General features: G+C 39.0%; 1 protein-coding gene across 2 annotated transcripts in view; it reads left to right on the top strand.

Annotated features, from left to right (window-relative positions):
* LOC128687518 (protein hu-li tai shao) overlaps nucleotides 1-21155 on the top strand; it is a gene marked incomplete at its 3' end in the record, with an annotated part of 303546 nt that overhangs the window by 224222 nt on the left and 58169 nt on the right. For both annotated transcript variants that reach the window (XM_070100411.1, XM_070100458.1), the window contains 2 exon segments: nucleotides 10137-10293; nucleotides 13793-13964. In XM_070100411.1, the coding sequence (XP_069956512.1) occupies nucleotides 10150-10293; nucleotides 13793-13964 (316 nt within the window).

Genomic DNA, 21155 nt, shown 5'->3' with positions numbered 1-21155 from the left:
GCGGCACAGGTGTAGTCCCAGTCAATCTGCTTTCCGTCCTTCCAGGGTAGCATAGTGGCTCCCTCAGGACGCTTTTGACTTCAGCCAGACCTCTGCACTTGGGGTTCCCGTTGAGCTGGGTAACGGGCTGTGGCGAGGCTTCTCTTTATGATGTCATTGACCTCATGTCTGACATACTTCCCTTCTGCTTTGTGACACACGTGACCATGAAGTCCGAATTGATCAGCTGTCGACCTGCCGCAAATTCACTTATGTTCGGTGAGGATGGGGGCGGCCGGCGAAGAGCAACACCAATCCTAATGGCCTGTGGGTCGAGTCGAGTACCCAGGGAGGAATTAGGAATGAATAAATATATATATATATATATATATATATATATATATATATATATATATATATATATATATATATACATATATACATAAAGTTGAAGAAGGCAGACAGGTGGCGAGTACAAGCAGACACTGTAGGCCAGTATGCACAATTTAAGATAATTAAAATTTGACAAGTATGAAGATTTTCTAAGAAAATAATTATTATAAAGGGTTAATGAAAAATGGAAGGGAACAAAAAAAAAGGACAACGTATGCAATAAGCTCAATAGAAAATTTCATTGTGATTACAAATAAGGAAGTTATCAGTGCTATGAAATGTGATAACCCATATTAGAAGATGAACTATTGTACAAGTCACTGCCACAGTTTAAATTAATACCATCTGAATTGTCAGACAACTGGTACGTAGCGAACGTAATTTCAGTGTTAAGAGTGTGATTGGTAAAATAAAAACTTTATCGCCATACCAATATTCCTAATGATTGTAACATTACAACTCCTGCCCATCCATGTTTTGTGAATGGTAACAGAATGAGTACAATTGGAATAGGATTGGCTGGAGGATGATCTGGGCAAACTTCAGGTGCGGTAGAATAAATAATAATTATTTTAACCAATCCCCATAATAAACCTAAATTATAAGACTTAAACTTTGACGACTTGTCGATCCGACTTGGAACATTAACCATTTAACGTCGTCATAAGTTTCATTCTCATATGTGCGGGTTATTCGTGTATTGTTTCACTCACGGTATTGTGCGTTTTTATTTTTAAATTACAAACCTGGGATACTAGGAAAAAACACAGAAGGCAGCATTATTTGGGGAAAGGTGGGAGTACTCACGGCAAAAATAAAGATGACCATCACTTGAAATCTGTCCGCTGGCATCACCAGCATTCTGAAATGCACAAAGACTTTCAGAACACACTACCTCATAATTGCGACTTTTTTTTTTTTTAAGTATACAAGGTCAGTATGTAACTCTCGTCTAGTAAGACTAGTACCCGAGAAAGTTCACGAGTGCATCCAAACTGTTGAGTTGAGGGGAAACGAGTTCCTAAAGTATGTACGACCAATCTTCTTGTCCTTAGAAGACTGATTACAACGTACATTAGAAGACTCTTTACAACGTACAGTACATAGTGATCTGGGGATTAATAAAGAACAAAACAGCTAATGGCGGCTTAATACTTTGTTATTGTGCCAGTTCTTGATACGAAGCCAGGAGCTGCATATTAAATTCTGCAAATACAGCTCAGAATATACATATTGTATATTGTGACAGATTTGTTTGAAATGCAAGTACCAGGAACAATGAAACACAGATGAGCTAAAAGCACAGCCACATATGTTGGAAGATACTTATTCATTACTAAGGTTGTAGAGAAGTGGAACAAACTGAATGTTGAAAACGGACAGTTTTAAGAGCTGGTATAACTGGGCTCTTGAAGCCAGAACAAAAAAAATAATGCCGGTCGACGAAACTAAAAGATCTCAACCCCCGCTTCCTGCCTCGCAAACAAATCATTGGATACTTGATATATCTTCACGGCCGGTCTCCCAGCTGAAACTGACAATTTTGGTTGTAGTATGGTAGGGCAGGGAAACATGGCTAGCTTTCTATTTTCTACTAATTATATAGAATATGGTGGTATCATTTTATCATAAGCACGCACGGGGCGCATATATGCATGCAAATAGTGAAAATACAAATGCATGCATAAAAGTGTACATGCATGCATGCATACATATATATATATATACATACATGCATACATACATAAAGACATACACATTTAAATTTATAAATGGATATGAAATGTTAACCAAAGGCGATAAAAAAAACTTTAGTTATCTTGCGGCTTTTAATCACTAGCACTTCGGGTTTATTCATTTTGGCACACGACCCCCCACCTCTTCCCCGCCCCATCCCCACTCTTTTACACTGATCACTAAAGGAACATTCTCCTGCTTCCCCATCTAGGAGCATCTTTTTATACTGAGAAAATGTTGTGTATATGCGGGCGCACGAGTGTATATTAAGTTGTTTGTAAAGTGTAGTCTCTCACCTTATGATCCTCACCACCCAAGCTGTTTTCTGTTCATTAATAATTTCTGCCCCATATATGCCTGATCATACGTACTTTTTAAAGCTCTGAATTGAATTTGACTCCCATTTCCCCACAGCAACAGACGCTAAACCTGAAAGATTATTCATGCTCCTGACTCCTACTCTTAGTTTCTGGCCTCCTGGTCCTAGTCGTATCTACTTTTGAAACTGAAGAATTTGCCTCTGCTTCCTCATCCATCTTATTCCACTTCTCTACAGCCCTACTATAAAAAGTATTAGCAAACAGAACAAATTCCAGCATTATCTAGGTAAAAAGCTCAATACCCCAAGGCATTGGTCTTGGCGCCTCTTGTTTATTCTCATTAGCCGGCATAAACAGTCGTCACCGTTTTCAATTATTTGCGGATGATAAAATAAGCATGAAAATCGCCTTCTACCTCGGTAGAAGCACGAAAATGCAGTAGAGATTATGACATTCAATGGTAATAAGTTCCAGCTGTTTAGATATGGAAAATGAACTAAAGGGACACTATACAAAACCCAAGGTGCGTGAAAAATCGAAGAAATTATGCCGATTGACTTTTTTTTTTTTTACCAAAGAACACACTGAAGCAAATGTCGCTACAGCCAGGAAAATGACGGGACAATGAAAACTTTCAAAACAAGGTAAATAGTGCCAGTGGTGATGCTATCTATTTTGAGTATTGTTCTATTTAATAATGTTGATTAGAATTACCGACACACGTGCAACTAATGTGACATTTTTATTGTGGCAACATTTCGCTTGACAAAGCCCCTTGGAGAGCGAAACGTTGCCACAATAAAAATGTCACATTAGTTGCACTTGTCTTTTACTTTACAGTATTGTTCTGTGTTGACTGCCCCGTTCAGTGCAGGGGAGATAGCAGAGCTACAACAGATTATTGACGGTTCACACACAGCCAGTAAAGCAATAAGGTTACTGAGAACGCCTCAGACCTAAAATTGTAGTCGCTGGCGCAGAGGAGAGATGCATGATAATATATACGTGGAAAGTACTTGAGGGCCTAGTCCCAAATCTGCACACTTCCATAACATACCAGAGTGAGAGAGATGGGAAGAAATGTAAAATAAACCTAGCGAAAAGGATTGGCGCCGTGAGCACAATAAGAGTACGAACACATTGCATCACCATTCATGGTCCCAGATTATTCAACATCTTACCAGAAGACATCTGAAACACTGCTGGGATGGCCCACTGGGTCCGATGACCCACACATCCATCTGCGATGTGTGGGTCATCGGATTATTTTTCACTGCGATGTATGTGTGGGCCATCGGACCCAGCCTGGCTTGTGTGGTGTTTACCTTGTTGACAAGTCAATCCTGGCCCAGGGCCGGGCTCGTGGAGTAAAAAGTCTCGAAACTTACCAAAGGTATATTAAAGGTAAGAGTGAATAGTGCCCTTTTGTCCCTGGGCTTCGTGATTCTAATTACAGTTGATCCCAGTCTAATGTATCACTTTTAAATTTGGATAAGTCATAATAATGTCTCGCCTCTTGTGTTTCTTTGCCGAAGTTGTCAGGTTGTTCCTTAAACTTTTCTGAGACCATGCTGGTTGCAAACTTTGAATGTTTTCGATTTTCTGCATGTTTGACTGGACAGTACGAGAAACAAGATCAGGGAGAGGTTCGGTGTTAAAGTTAACGACACTGTTCTTACTATCCCCCCCATCCCAACATGCGTACATAAAGATTCAAGCAGGATGCAGGCAGTTGTCAAAGTAAAAACGCCCGTCTTGTGATGTAATATGACTTTGAACCGAGGAAAACTTTTATTATATGATCGAAAAAAAATTAACCATTAAAATACCCTTTTCCAAAGAAAATTATTCCGCTTCCCTTCAAAAGAGTTGTTAATTGGGTTATACGTACTAAATTTCTTCAGTGTGATGTGGAGATGAGGCTAGATATCACATGGTACTCCGTGTTGTGTATGTAAAATAGAAAATAGGAAGGGGGGGGGGTGTATCTGAGGGATGGCCGGTAGAGGTAAGTCAGTAAAGTTCCTGGGTGGTAGGGAAGGGGAGGTAGACACATCAAGTAAGAGCTAGTCCGTACACACCATTGGCTGAATATCGCCTTTAAGTGTCTGGACCCACCGTTTATTCAACATTATAGCACTTGCCAGCCAGCTGTTGAAACACGCCATTCATCGACGACTGTAGGTCCCTGAACCTTTCATCCACATCCTCCTGGTTCTTAATGTGCACTTGTCTCCTATACATCTTGTACACTGTGTACAGCCAGAGATATTAATAATAGACACCAGTCTTCAGGAGAGAACTTGACAAATTCCTGATCAGCCGGGTTGTGCTGGTTAATTAACTTTGGACTGAGTGCAGTGAGCAGTAATCTCCCGATTGACCAACACATTAACCAAGAGGCCTAGTTGGGTACACAATATTATATGAGCTACCGATACCATAGTAAGGAGACTCGATTATATGGAACCTTTATTGACGACGTTTCGTCCACTCTGTGGGCTTCATGTTACAAACAAGTAAACCTGGTAAGGGGAAGGAGTGAGCAAAATATAGTACTGTAGTGAGTGAGTATTGGTGAGGTGAAGAATAAGTGGGGTGCGAGTTAGGTCGCATTGACTCGCAAACTTCAAGTTCTCGGGCAAGTGGCTCATCTAAATTGTGGAAATCGTTGTTTGGAGATTATGAAGATACTGATGAGTTCAGATTAAAAGATACTTCTTCTCTGGCAGCTAAAGGCTTTCCAATTTATTAAGTGGCGAGAATTAGTGAATTACGCAAAGCTTTGTTAAGGCTGTCCGTTCTGCTAGAATGTTGTCCTGAAATTCGTTTGTGGCGGTTTCTGAAAGTCTTGTCACAAAAACCCATAACAGTGCTTCAAAAGCTGGGACACATGATACATTTGAAGCGCACTGCAGTTTGTACACGTGGTAAATAAGCGTCTTATTGTGAATAATCTAATATTAAAAACTTAACCATCCACTGGTATGGCAGCAAAAGCAGGCATGATTTTTTTTTTTTTGCAACCCTTCACACGCATTTAACCCATGACTGACTGGCAGTCTTGTTCTCCAAAGGATTCACGCTTTGCTTATATAGTGTGAACTACAGTGTTATAGAGATACAGTACATAAAAGTATACTCATTGCATAATAATAAACAAAATTACTAAAACTTAGTATGGATCTATTTGAAGTGCATGTTTGTGGCCTGACGAGTGTGGGTGTGCATGCATGGTGGGGGTTAAGTGCTTGTTGTCTCATTTACTGGGAGCTGATGTGGAGAAAGTTGGTCATGAGTTAAGGCAACCAACGTAAGGATGTCACGCTTGTTAAGAGCCTGAGTGATGTTAGAGAGGCAGAAAGAGGGATACTTGTGGATCGGCCTCTAGGGTTTGTGGAGATTAAGCTCCGTTCCCCGAGTCCACATCTTAACTGAATCAAATTCAGAACGTGTGGCTTAAGCCTTCAAAATCTCGTTTTAGCTCATTTCTTCATTTTGCTGCCTTTATACCGTTAAAGTTGTCGCTCTCTCGCATTAGGAACCGGGCTCTTTCCCCCCCCCTAAGTGGTGAAACGTAGGCAAGAAAGGTGCATCGTAATTTACGCCTGGAAAAACCTGGAGGGACAAGTTCCAAACCTGTACACCGGGATCACTCGGTGAAAACAGACACACTTGCAGACGATGCAAAATACCTCTACTAGATAAGCAGGGGACACAACGACTACACTCGCTCATTCGCTTGCAGACAACAATAGTCATCTTGTGACTGCATATTTTTCATAAGGTGATTTCATTCAGCAGTGTTCTCGATTAAGTTATTTGAGAAATTGTCTGTTTAATGCAAGTTACGAACTACTGTTATGTCAATACTTTTCATGCAAGGCATCACCATTCAATCCGAGTTTGTGTTGTAAATCTAAAATCTTTGGCTAGACATGTTTGTTATCTTGAGTGTAAAAACTCCGATTTCTGAGTTAGGTTATGATAGCTGTCCAAGTCTGGTTGGCCAGGCAGTCAACAAGGGATACATAATACCCACGGAATCGATCACGGGTATGCTGGGTAACCTGTTCTTTAACTAAAACGTTCATTTTTCCACGGATGACCAAAGAGATGTTGCTCTTTATAGTTCTGGGTGGTGCATGCACTTCAAAAATATTCCTCCAGGGGCCAGACCAGACGTGGCGATGATTTAAAAAGCCGCCAACCTTTAGGTTGGGGGTTCACTCTCGGAACGATGCCTGTATTCCTACTGTACATAATCAACACGTTGTTTCCAACAATTGTGCTTATTAATAATGCGAACTAAGAGGTATGGTATACTTCGCCGCCTTTGCTTTCTTTACTTGACGTAATTTGGGTAATTTGACGTAATTACACATGACTTGATTAATTAAAACAACTTACGATGTGGCGGGACTGTTCCCTGGCATAAAATATAAATGTAAATTGACGCCGGTAATGGCGTTAAAGACTATGTATTAGGAGGAAAGTTTGTGAAACAAAGAAGCTGGGTTGCTTAGCGAGGGGGATAACTGTCGGGTTGCTGCTTCCCCTGTAAAATTAACCGTGTGCGTTTGAGGTAGATGTTTTCAAACAATTGAATGCTTCCAACAGTTCTGTATTTTTTTTTTTAAGTGAGCATAAAGTGCCTACGTACACATTCAGAGCTGATAACAAATAAAATCGTAAAAAATGTGCAAGTTGAGAGCAGCAGTAACATTGTACAGTGGGAGGTAGCTTACTAGTCATCACGCCTCGGCTGTAAATGCAAGGTTTTGTAGAGCACCTGATTCATTCTTTCTCTTTTTGTTTCCTCATCTATTTCCTCTCCCCTCTATTCTCTCTTCTCTACCCTCTTTTTTTTTTTTTACACAAGGTTTGACAAGGTTAGGTTAAGGATCCCTAGTTTTATTGAGAAGCTATTTACAGGTTAAGGATTCCTAACTTTATTGGCAAGCTAAGAGCTGTTACCTACATCAGCTCATTTGAAAGCATTTTTATTGTTATGAGACATACAAGTAGGGAACAGGATGAAGTTGGAGCCATCTGTGGGCCAGCATTTTCATTTGATCAACTGACGTTATCTCGTTGACATTATGCTGTACGAATGTGTTCCATACTCGAGTCATCTTTTTTTTTCTCCCCTCTTTTTTTTCTCCCCTCTTTTTTTTCTCCCCTCTTTTTTTCTCCCCTCTTTTTTTATCTTCTCTCCCCTCTTTTTCTCTCCTCTTTTTTTCTCTTCCTCTTCCCTCTTTTTTCTCCTCTTTTTTCTCCTCTTTTTTTCTCCCCTCTTTTTTTTCTTTTTTTCTCTCCCCTCTTTTTTTCTCTCCCCTCTTTTTTTCTCTTCTCTCCCCTCTTTTTTTCTCTCCCCTCTTTTTTTCTCTTCTCTCCCCTCTTTTTCTCTTCTCTCCCCTCTTTTTTTTCTCTTTCTCTTTTTTTTATTTTCTCTTCCCTCTTTTTCTCTTCCCTCTTTTTCTCTTCTCTCCCCCTCTTTCTCTTCTCTCCCCTCTTTCTCTTTCCCTCTTTTTCTCTTTCCCTCTTTTTCTCTTTCCCTCCTTTTCTCTTCTCTCCCCTCCTTTTCTCTTCTCTCCCCTCTTTTTCTCTTCTCTCCCCTCTTTTTCTCTCCCCTCTTTTTCTCTCCCCTCTTTTTCTCTCCCCTCGTTTTTTTTTCCCTTTTTTTCTCTTCTCTCCCCTCGTTTTCTCTTCTCTCCCCTCGTTTTCTCTTCTCTCTTCCCTCTTCCAACTTTTCTCCCTCTGTCTTCTCTCCTTCCTTTTCCCTTGCTCTTGCTTTTGACTTAAAATTTAAAAGCCGTTGTCTTGGCTCGATTTTGAAGACTTGTATTAATATATCTTAAGTATTATTTATATATGTGAACTTCATGTAATATTTAACAACATTTCGTAATAAAGAGCAGCTAGAGGCATTCATTCGGTCAGTTTGACTGTTAAGAACTTGTTCAAATGCAAGTCATTCAAAGAAAGAATGATTACCACTAGTGATATCCTTAAGAAGAGTGCCCATCATGTTGGCTTTTTGGTTCTGCAAAATTTGGTGTGGGACGTTATATAAATGGTATACAATAACAAGGAGTAAGTGAATAAGTGTTGTGTGTGTAATGGTTATGTACGTCGTCTTGTTTCAACAATGAAGATATCCAACTGTTGCACATGTTTCACACATCTAAGTGTTGGAGACTGTAAGAACATTGATCTTGTGTAACAATAAGGCCACAGTCACTTCTAGTGTTGAGAAGGCCATGCAGAAATGACAGTCCAATTCAGTCAAGGTGAGAGAAGAGACACTGCACTGTCCTTTGCATTGTTCAGGAGTCAGAGAAATGGGTGCATACTCAAGGTGAGGACAAACTTGTGCTTCGTACAGTCTTGTATCATCTGCTGTTCATTAGGTTGATGCATGTGCCTTAGTACAGTTACCTTGGCAGCCTTTCTTTCAAGACTGATTCTTTGGTCATTGCAGGTACCACTAGGATGTCAGTTTCATTACCGAGTGTTAGAGAGACTTCATGTGTTATTACCTTGGCCATTATAAGCCTTCCTCCAGTTCCTTCTCATTTTATTTTTGCAGTGGTTGAATTCGTTCTCTTTATGTATCTTTCAAAAGTGTTATGTTGTAACTTTTGCAGACAACTTCGATTATTTTTTTCTGCCAGATGCAGAGCAAAGTGTTTAATAGGTGAAGCTAGGTAGGTAGACAAGGAAATCAGGTGAAACTAGTTAGGTAGGCAAGGAAAATAAAAAGGCCAGTCATTATCAGTGGTGTGACTACTGTTACTCAGGTATTGGGAATCTTTCCGTTGCTATCGTGTGTGTGTGTGTGTGTGTGTGTGTGTTATATTTTATTTAATATTTATTTTATACTATTTAAGCTTCAATGTCACGTGATGCTTCAAGTTACTGAACACTGCCTTGACACTGATTCTTGCTTCACCTTGTATTGGCTGTGGTGATTGATATTAGTTGATAATTTGAAGTTTTAGTAACCTTGCCAGACTCAGCAATTCAAAAGTGATTCATCATTTGTGTTGTCACATTTATTAACCCTCTGTGTAATTTGCAATTACTGAAATGGAACACATTCATAGGTATCCCATCTTCTGGTAGAAATTTACTGGACAAGTTCTTAAAGTAACCATTGGTTTTAGCATACACTATTTTTTCTTATTTTATTCCACTTACCTACCACTTTGTGAAGGAATACATAACAGTATCCCTTTGACAATCAAACACTACTCCATCTCATTCCACACATTTCCAGTAAATATGTACTCAGTTCACCATACTCAGTATTTGGAGGTGGGTGATACAGCATCATGCTTGGTCAGTTTAACCCCTAAACGGTCCAAACGTATATATACGTTTTTACCTTTAGTGCCCCAAATGTATATATACGTTTTGTGTGTCATACATTTAACATTGCCACGATAAGCCTGAGTTGCCTAGACATAAGAGAATGGGTGTGTGTACTCACTGTGTGCCATATTAAAATAATTGGGGATGCCTGGGTACCATATGTTCTTTTTTCCTATTAAAAACAAACGATTTTTTCTCAAATTTGTTGCACTACGGTAGATGACGTATATATACGTTTGGACCGTTTACGTGTTAAATACTGTATAGAATATCTAGTTTGCATTCACATGATACAAATATTTTACTCAGTTACCATAACCTTGTTGACAGGTGAAGCCCCACAATGAGTGAAGGGGCAGATCAAAAGCAGCAGCCAGCTAATGGAATCAATGGGACAGCTACGCAGGAGGAAGAGGTGCGGCTCATGACTGAGGAGGAGCTGGAACGGGAAAAGATGAGACCCCCGGACATAGACCAAGATATGAAGGTTTGTTACTGAATTTTTTCTTCCGAGTTTATAGTTATAAAAACAGAAAGATTGTATTATTGTTAAGCCTACATGATCTTAGAGTATAGCTTTCTTTCATTCAAAAACACAGGGAAGGTAATGAAGATTTGCATAATATTTTATTTGGCAAGTAAATTTTGGAGTTTTAGTTAAGTCAACTGCTTTGGAAACTGTTGAACGGCATACACAGTCAAACAACGCAATTGAAATTTTGCAACACTTTTGAATAGCTTCCCATAAATATTTAATAGCACACAGTATACGTATTGAGGGGAAAATAGTCAAAGCCAGTACACAGTCTATTAACCCATAATTTTGCTAACTAAATATTCCTGTGCCTGTCAGTCAGTTACTTACCCTAGGTGTATTTACACAGTTGTTCAGTATATTGGGAGCTGATGATAAAGTGTGAAAAGTAACTAAACAAGAATATGAAGGTATGATCCTGTGACACAACCATGATAAATGTTTGTGTTTGGGGTTTATGGGGACTACAACAGTGTATGCTATTTTCATATAAATTGTGTATCACAACAAGAGTAACTGGCCTGATTAACAGATGTGACTGAATTAACCATTTCATGCATAGCTGTCATTTCAAAAAAATGCAAAAATAGGATTACACTCTTGAGGCCTCCAGAAAAAGCCAAAAAAAAAAAAAAATGCAAAATATTTTTTTGCCTTAAATTTTGGTTGATAGTATGAACTTGTTGATACCAATGTATGGAAAGTCTAGCGCTCTTCCTCTCTCTCTCTCTCTCTCTCTCTCTCTCTCTTCCTCTTTTTTTTTTACACAGGGTTTGACAAGGTTAGGTTAAGGATCCCTAGCTTTATTGACAAGCTATTTACAGGTTAAGGATTCCTATCTTTATTGGCAAGCTAAGAGCTGTTAGCTACATCAGCTCATTTGAAAGCATTTTTGTTATGAGACATACAAGTAGGGAACAGGATGAAGTTGGAGCCATCTGTGGGCCAACATTTTCATTTGATCAACTGACATCATAATGCTGTATGAATGTGTTCTATACTTCAGTCATCCTGGGGATAAAGGATCTCAGATGAAGTGATGTTCTGGAGAAGGGTACAGCCAGAGTGAATTTGCTGCTTTCTGCCTGTCTTGTGGTATAGAAGCTTGCTTCTCACTGTCCTCGAAGTGGAGCCAAGTGTGGTACTTAGACAATGTTGGCCTTGTACATAACAGTAAGGCCACCCACATCCCTCCTGTGTTGAAGGCTCTTCTGAAATGACAGCTCTGTCCAGGATGGGTCCATGTGGGAGACGTGATGTCTTGCTAGATGAAGGGGGGGGGAGGCAAACCAAGAATGTGGAGCATACTCAGTGTGAGCATACGTGTGCCTCGTACAGAATCTTACAACCCCTACTGTCAAGTAGATGCGAGATATGGCAAAGTGCTGTAAGCTTCCTGGCTGCCTTGTTTGGAAGATTTACAAGGTGGTTCTTTATGGCCAGTTTGGAGTCAGATTTCACCCCAAAGATATCAACTTCTTCCCTAGGTACCAACAACCTCCCATTCATACTTACTAGTGCACCAGCATTACCATCATGGTGCCTAGAGACCATCATTTGCATTTTCTCAGGTGCAAATGTTACTTGCCATCTGTTTCCCCAAGCTGATATAGCTCGTAGCTGGTTTGATGTAGCTTAGAGCAGCTGGCGTTTCTTCTCTTGGATAAGTGAATGTCAGAGTAGAGTCATTGCATATGCATGGGATTCTAGGATGAGATGGCGGTCATTGAAGTAGACATTCCATAATAATGGTCCCAGCACACTTCCTTGTGGAGCACTTCCCCCAATAGGATGTCTTGCTGATTGTGTTCCATTGAGAACTACCCTTAGAGATCTACCATGAAGGTAATCACTTGAGACAGTGTAGAGCCTGCAACTCCTGCTGCTTGCATTTTTGCCAAGAGACCCTGGTGCCACATTCGGTCAAAAGCACCAGCAATGTCCAGTGCTACCACACAGCTGACTTTGGATTCATCCAGTGATTGATGCCATTTAGTGGAGAGGTTTAACAACAGATCAGTAGCAGAGTAACCTTTCCTGAAGCCATGTTGACAGTCAAAAAGTAGTGAATGGTAGTCAAAAAACTGTCATAGCTTGAGATTGTCTTTTTCTTCTCTCTTTTTCTCATTTCTTTCTCTCACTTTTTTTCACTTTCTCTTTCTTGCTTTCTCTCTTTACACTTTACACGGTTTTACAAAGTTAGGTTAAGGTCCCTAACTTCATTTTCAATGTAAGAGCTGTTACCTACATCAGCTCATTTTGAAGCCTTTTTTAATGTTATGAGCTATACGAATAGGAAACAAGATGAAGCTGAAGCCATTTGTGGGCCGGCCATTTCGTTTGGTCAACTGACTTTTTGTTGTCATTATGCTGTATGAACGTGTTCCAGACTAGTCAACCCAGGAGTAAATTATGTCAGATGAAGTGATGTTCTGGAGAAGAGTACTGTCAAGAGTGTAGCTGCTGTTTACTGTTTTTGTTGTGTAGAAGCTCACTTCTCTCTGTTCAGAGTGGAGCCTGGTGTGATGGTACTTTAACAGTGTTGGCCTTGTACAAAACAGTAAGGCCACCCTTCTGAATTGTATACAATACAGTATTTCATATTGCCACATGTTAATTTCTTCATTCCTTGCACCACACCCTGCTTCAGTATTCATGAGATTCTCATACAAGTCAGTACTACTACTGTTCATCTTTAACACCTGTCTCACTTTGGGATCCTTTGCCAACCTTTATTTCCTCCAACTGTAATGCATGTTTGTTCATGTTTATTCTTTGATTTACCTCATATTGTATTGTATATTCATCTGCTGATACATCACCTCCCAAACACATTATCTTAATACATATACTTTCTCTAATCTTACTTCCATTCTGACAGACCATAAAGTCCAGCACTAGTAAGCCAGCACTTGCTGCTGCCATTGCCCATCCTAGGGCCAATGACTACCCCACATTCAAAAGTCACTTCAGACACCACTGCCCTTATGCATGCCACTGCATCATTGTGTACCTAAGACCTGTCAGATGATTTTCCCTGACAAATGTAACTTAATAGTTTGACCTCTACTATTATCTTCCCATACAGTACTTATTTTAATCAATATGTTCATTCCTTGTTTGCTTTAAACTTTCTTCTTTTACATATTATTTTCATAATCACATTCTATATTGTTAAAAGTTCACAGTATACCCAAACACTCCGATATTCACTTTATTGTAACTTCATCTATGCATACCCTAAAAAATCATTGAAATGCCTCGCGTACCTGTCAGTCCCACCTTTAACAGTAACAATTGCCTTTCTTTTCTCCACAAATTGAACATCTGATTTACTCTATGATCTCCAAACAGCTTTCTAAAGCTTAGCAAATTTTGGACAGGAAATAAGTATATAAATTGGTATAATTCCTTATGTGGAAGAGTAGAAACGCAATGCAACTCGTTGCAGGAAATGGAACGTCGGAAACGTGTGGAAGCCATCATGAATTCAACTATTTTCCGTGAGGAATTGGAGAAGATAGTAGAGACTCAGCTCACAGAAGGTTACTCAGGTTACCAAGCCATCCAAAACATTTCAGAGATGATGGGAATCCCTTGTTCACGAGTGAACATGTTCAGAAGTAAGTCATAAGACTTCATAAATTTATTTGTCTATTGACATAATGTATCATGGCAGTATTGTATATAATTTATGTACAGTAATTTTTTTTTTTTTTTTTTTTTTTTGAGTTACAATTCTTAAATCTCTATCTTACATCTCCATCCCCAATGCTTCTGTCATGAATTGAAATTCATACATTTGCTGTAACACTTGGTCGCTACCTTTGTACTGAATTAGTTCTGTATTTTTTCTTTCATTGGAGTGCTTTGCTTTCGTATATGCCACCTCAGTGATATACCTGTGACCAGTTTCAAAAGTTTATCCAACCCAGTCTGGACTGTACTAGAGCAAGGCTTTTCTGTTGAATGACAAGTCATCCATGCTGTTGCTGTTGTATCTTGCTGCCCCACATCCTGGTTGATCTTACACTTGGCAGAGGAAGTGATCAGGTTTCCTCTTGAAACTTGTGCACCTGCCCCAACAAATTTTACGGTATCTGCAGGTAGCAGGTTGAATAGTTTCGGTATTGTCAACCTATTTTCATCCTTTTCTCTCTTGCAACCCTTGGGTGGTTTTTTTATTCTTCATCTAACTTGTCATTACTGTATCTTAGAGTATGTTGATTATATTTTGTATCCACATTCCTCCATTCCTTCCATGGGGAAGTGGAATAAGAATCTTTTCTCCGTAAACCATGCATATTGTGAGTCGGCTAAAATCCCGGGAACAATGGGCTAGTAACCTCTTTTCCTGTGTAGCCTACTAAAAAGGAAAAGAAGAAAACTGTCAAAGTGGTGTCCTTGAATGTGCATGGATGTTGTGCGAATGAGAAGAGAGAGATGATTGTGGATGTTATGAATGAGAAGCTGGATGTCCTGGCTTGAAGTGAACAAAGCTGAAGGGGGTGGGAGAGTTTCAGTGGGGAGAAATATATGGGATTATGTTAGGGGTTTCAAATAGTGTTAAAGCTAATGGAGTAGTAGCAATAATGTTGAAGGATAAGTTATAGCAGGAAAAGAGGGAATATAAATGTATAAATTCAAGGATTTTCTTTCTTTCAACACACCAGCCGTATCCCACCGAGGCGGGTTGGCCCAAAAGGAAAAACAAAAGTTTATCCTTTTAAATTTAGTAATATATACAGGAGAAGGGGTTACTAGCCCCTTGCTCCTGGCATTTTAGTTGTCTCTTACAACACGCGTAGCTTACAGAGGAAGAATTCTGTTCCACTTCCCCATGGAGGTAAGAGGAAATAAACTGGAACAAGAACTAAAAAGAAAATAGAAGAAAACCCAGAGGGGTGTGTGTATATATGCTTGTACATGTATATGTAGTGTGACCTAAGTGTAAGAAGAAGTAGCAGGACGTACCTGTAATCTTGCATATTTATGAGACAGACAAAAGACACCAGCAATCCTACCATCATGTAAAACAATTACAGGCTTTCGTTTCACACTCGGCAGGACGGTAGTATCTCCCTGGGCGGCTGCTGTCTACCAACCTACTAAAATTCAAGGATTATGTGGAGTAAAATTAGGATTGGATGTGAAAAGCGGGTTGTAGTAAGTGTTTATGCACCTGGAGAAGAGAGAAGTGTAGAGGAGAGAGATTTTAGGAAACGTTGAGTGAGTGCGTGGGGGGTTTTGAACCAAGTGTGAGAGAACTTGGTGATTTCAATGCTAGGTAAAAATGTTGTAGAGGGAGTAGTATGTAAATTTGGGGTGCCAGTGGTAAATGAAAATGGGGAGCCTTTAATTGAGCTATGTGTAGAAAGAGGTTTGGTAATAAGTAATACATATTTTATGAAAGAGGATAATTAACCCTTTGAGGGTTTTCGTCGTACTAGTACGTCTTACGCGTAGGGGTTTTTGACGTACTAGTACTCATAAATTCTAGCGGCCTCAAATCTAGTGGGAGAAAGCTGGTAGGCCTTCATATGAAAGAATGGGTCTATGTGGTCAGTGTGCAGAGTCTAAAAAAAATCCTGCATAATGAGAAAAAAAAAACTTTGACCATTTTTTTTTTAATAAATCAGCGACTTTGCAGTGTATTTTCGTATGGTATTTATTGTTGTATTCTAGTTTTCTTGGTCTCATTTTATAGAATGGAAGACATATTACAGAAATAGAGATGATTTTGACTGGTTTTACAAAGAAAGGTGCCTTGAAATTGAGCTCAAAGTAGCAGAAATGTTCGATTTTTACCAAACTTCAAAAGTAAACAAATCGTGCCAAGCGTGCAATACACGTCAACTGGTGAGTCTAATATTCTTTCACAAGTGCACCAATAATATTTATACCATTTTTTACACTAATGAAGTAGTCTGCATAACAGTAAATCTTATATTTTTTGTGAAAATAAAAATTCAAAGTGGAAAGCAAAAGAATATAAGAGGGGCCTTGAGACGTGAATAATGACTAGAGGAAATGTCATTTTAGTGCCAGGAATGTCTTTCTTGTTTATTCTGGACCCTATTCCGAAATTGGCATCTTTTGAAATTTGTGTGAAATTGGCAAAATTGCTACTTTCTGACCACTGTACTGGATAGTTGAATTTCATAAATGAGTGGTTTCTTGCACCCATTCGATAGAAAAAATGGAGTTCTAGCGAAATATTCATGTTTTTTGTCGACTAGTACAGTGAAATTGGCCGAAAATGGGGCTCAAAGTGGGCAAAATCGCCGATGCGTAAACATCGCCGAGACCGCTAACTTTGCGAGAGCATAATTCCGTAAGTTTTCTATCAAATTTCAAACTTTTGGTGTCTTTATGATCGGGAAAAGATTCTCTATCTTTTCATAAGAAAAAATAATTTTTTTTTTTTTAAATTTGGCCGACCCTGAGAACGAGTTTCGGAGAGGGCCTGTCGACCCTCAAAGGGTTAAGTATACAAGATATGATATAGCATGTAATGAAAGTAGTTTGTTAGATTATGTATTGGTGGATAAAAGGTTGATGGTTAGGCTTCAGGATGTACATGTTTATAGAGGGGCAACTGATATATTGGATCATTATTTAGTTGTAGCTACAGTTAGAGTAAGAGGTAGATGGGAAAAGAGGAAGGTGGCAACAAGAAGTAAGAGGGAGGTGAAAGTGTATAAACTAAGGGAGGAGGAAGTTAGGGTGAGATACAAGCAACTAGTGGCAGAAAGGTGGGCTAGTGCAAGTATGAGTAGTGGGAGGGGGTCAGGGCTGAAGAGGGTTAGAATAGTTTTGAAAATGCAGTATTAGAATGTGGGGCAGAAGTTTGTGGCTATAGAATGAGTGCAGGAGGAAAGAGGAGTGATTGCTGGAATGATGAAGTAAAGGGTGTGATAAAAGAGAAAAAGGTAACTTATGAGAGGGTTTTACGAAGCAGAAGTGTTATAAGTGTTACATGGAGAGTAAAAGAATTGTGAAGAGGGTGCAGGAGAGCAAATAGTGGGAGAGGCACTGTCAAGAAACTTTGCTGAAAATAAGAAAAAAAATTTAGAGTGAAGTAAACAAGTTAAGAGCCTCAGGAACGAATGGATTTGTCAGTTAAAACAGAGTAGGGGAGTTAGTAGATGGGGAGCTGGAGGTATTGGGTAGATGGCAGGAATATTTTGAGGATTTTTTAAATGTCGATGATGAAAGGGAGGCGGTAATTTCATGCATTGGTCAGGGAGGTATAACATCTTTTAGAAGTGAAGAAGAGCAGGATGCGAGTGTGGGGGAGATGCACGAGGCATTACGTAGAATGGAAGGGGGTATAGCAGAAGGAACTGATGGGATCATGACAGAAATGTTAAAAGCAGGGGGGTATATTGTGTTGGAGTGGTTGGTATTTTTGTTTAATAAATGTATGAAAGAGGGGAAGGTACTTAGGGATTGGCAGAGAGCATGTGTAGTTCAATCAATCAATCAAGTTTATTCTCTATAAGGATTACAATCCGGGGTTTACAGATTTTGGTTATTGTGTGGTTTACATGTAATAAAATACTAATACAGAGGGGGCCACTAGGACACCTAGCATGGCTAGGCATTTCGGGCAGACTTAGATTAATTCTTAACACTAAATTATTACAAATTATGGAGTAAGTTGGTATTATGGTTAAGTGACTAAATACTAGTTTGTGAATTTAGCAATGTGAATGCTTTTGTTTTGGCACAATACATAGCTTCTATATTGGAGTATCACAGGCAAACTTATGACTAGTTAGGATTCATTATTTTAAGATTGATTCATATTTCTGTGTTTATAGTCAAATGGGTGAGTGAGTGAGTGTAAGTTTGAACCACCAGGTGGTTTTCATGTAGTTAGTTGACTGGGTGTATCAGGGAGATAAGATGTTTTCTAATGGTAGTTTTGAAGGTGATGAATGTGTCTGCAGTTCTAGAGTTTTCAGGTAGGGTGTTCCAGATTTTAAGGCCTGTGACATACATTGAATATTTGTAAAGGTTTAGTCGGACATGGGGAATGTTATAGAGATGTTTGTGTCTGGTGTTATGCCTGCGGGTCCTGTCACAACTATCAAGAAAGCATTTTAGGTCAAGGTTAATATTGAAATTTAAGGTTCTGTAGATGTAGATTACACAGTTGTAAGTGTGGATGTTCTGAACAGGGAGTAAGTTTAGATCTATGAAGAGTGGGGGGGGGTGTTGCCAGGGATGGGGTTTAGTGATTATTCTTACTGCGGCTTTTTGTTGGGTTATTATTAGGTTATTATTTGTGAAATTGTGTGAAATTGGCAATTTTGCCAATTTCACACAAATTTCAGAAGATGCCAATTTCCAAATAGGGTCCAGAATAAACAAGACAGACATTCCTGGCACTAAAATAACAAGTTCTCTGTTCGTTAGTCATGTCTCCAGGCCTCTCTTATATTTCTTTTGCTTTTCATTTTGAATTTTTATTTTTACAAAAAATAGAAGATTTACCATTATGCAGACTACTGCATTAGTGTAGAAATGGTATAAATAATATCAGCACACTTGTGAAAGAATATTAGACTCGCCAGTTGACACGTATTGGACGCTTGGCATGATTTGTTTACTTTTGAACTTCGGTAAAAATCGAACTTTTCTGCTACTTTGAGCTCAATTTCAAGGTACTTTTCATTGTGAAACCAATCAAAATCATCTCAATTTCTGTAATATGTCTTCCATTCTATAAAATGAGACCAGGAAAACTAGAATACAACCATAAATACAATATGAAAATACAGTGCAAAGTCGCTGTTTTAATCCAAAAACACTGTCAGTTTTTTTTTTTTCCTCTCATTATGCACTGTGTACTGCAGGATTTTTTTTTATACTGCACACACTGACCACATAGACCCATTCTTTCATATGTGAGCCTACCAGGCTTCTCTCACTAGATTTGAGAGGCGCTAGAATTTAGGCATTCTAGTACTTCAATAACCCTGGTGCATAAGCCATACTAGTACGTCGAAAACCCTGAAAGGGTTAAAATAGTTAGGTAATGCAAATCGTAATATATCACAAATGGTAGATTTAATAATGGGATTCGATTTGTCTTGGCATGATGCATTGTTTCTCTTAAAGCCATACTGGAAAAGTACCTTAGACAAACTTAGGATTAACTTTAGATTTAACCCATAAATGGTCCAAGCAGATCTATGTTCACATGTGTAGTGCTACAAAAGTAGATCTAAGTTTTTTTTACATATTTTCAAATATAACAAAAAAAAAGTAGATCAAAGTTTTTTTACACATTTTCAAATGTAGAAAAACAAAAAGTAGATATACTTTTTTTACATACTTTCAAATGTTGAAAAAACGTATACAGTGGACCCCCGGTTAATGATATTTTTTCATTCCAGAAGTATGTTCAGGTGCCAGTACTGACCGAATTTGTTCCCATAAGGAATATTGTGAAGTAGATTAGCCCATTTCAGACCCCCAAACATACACGTACAAACGCACTTACATCAATACACTTATATAATTGATTGCATTGGGAGGTGATCGTTAAGCGGGGGTCCACTGTATATACGTTTGGACCGTTTACGGGTTAATAGGACTAACTTAAGATTTAATTGGCAATACCTATATTAGGAGTTTTGTTTACAGCCATTTGGGTGGGTGTAGGTGTAAATTATGGGGGAATTACAGATAATGAGGGTAAGTCTATATTGTTTTGAATGTGTTCATGATACAAAAAAGAGAATTGGGTGGTTTTCATTTGGTTAGCTGATGATGGGGTGTGTTAGGGAGACGAGATGTTTTTTAACAGTAATTTTGAAAATGGTGGTCAAGTCTGCAGTTGTAGTTTTCAGGCAGGGAGTTCCAGATTTTAGGCCTTTTTGTGTAACATTGAATTTTTGGAGAGGTTTAGCTGGACATGGGGAATGTCATAGAGATTCTTGTCTGGTGTCGTGTCTATGGGTCCTGTTACAGCTATCAAGAAATTGTTTTAGTTCAGGGTTAAAATTAGAGTTTATGGTTCTGTAAATGTAGGTTGCACAATAGTAGGTGTGAATGTTCTGTACGGGGAGTAGATTTAGGTCTTTGAAGAGTGGGGTGTGTGTGCTGTCTTGCATTGGATTGTGTGATAATTCTTACTGCGGCTTTGTTGGATTATTATTAGCTTTAGGCGAGTTGCTGCTGTTGATTCCCATGCACAAATAGCATAGGTGAGGTAGGGATAGATGAGTGAATAGTATAGTGTGAGTAAGGCTGATTGTGGTACGTAGTAACGTATCTTGGAGAGGATCCCAACTGTTTGGAATGCTTTTTTTATTTGTTGGACATGTGTGTTGAATTTCAGGTTGCTGTTGAGGTGCAGGCCCAGGAATTTGCCCTGATTATGTCTAGCAATAGGAATGTTGTCAATTGTTATGTTCATTTGGGCAGCACCTGTTCTGTTCCCAAACAGAATGTAGAAGGTTTTGACAGTATTAAGTGTAAGTTTATTAGCAGTCATCCATGTCAATATTTTTACTAGTTCTTCATTAACAATAGTGTTAAGTGAGGCAAGATTAGGGTGGGAGATGACATGTCGTATCATCAGCAAAGAGAATAGGCTTAAGGTGTTGTGAAACATTAGGTAAATCATTGATGTATAAGAGGAAGAGCAGGGGACCAAGGGCACTTCCCTGTGGTACTCCAGTATCCAGTGGTATTGTTGATGAGGCTGTGTCCTTAATATTGCTGCCTGTTACTTAGGTAGGATTTGAAGTATGTAAGTGCATGTCCTTGTATGCCATAATGCTCAAGTTTGTGGAGTA

Source organism: Cherax quadricarinatus, chromosome 1 (assembly GCF_038502225.1).
Source record: "Cherax quadricarinatus isolate ZL_2023a chromosome 1, ASM3850222v1, whole genome shotgun sequence".
In the NCBI taxonomy this organism is placed as follows: Eukaryota; Metazoa; Arthropoda; class Malacostraca; order Decapoda; family Parastacidae; genus Cherax; species Cherax quadricarinatus.
The sequence above is the reverse complement of the archived record's forward strand: the minus strand, read 5'-3'. Positions and strand labels throughout refer to the sequence as shown.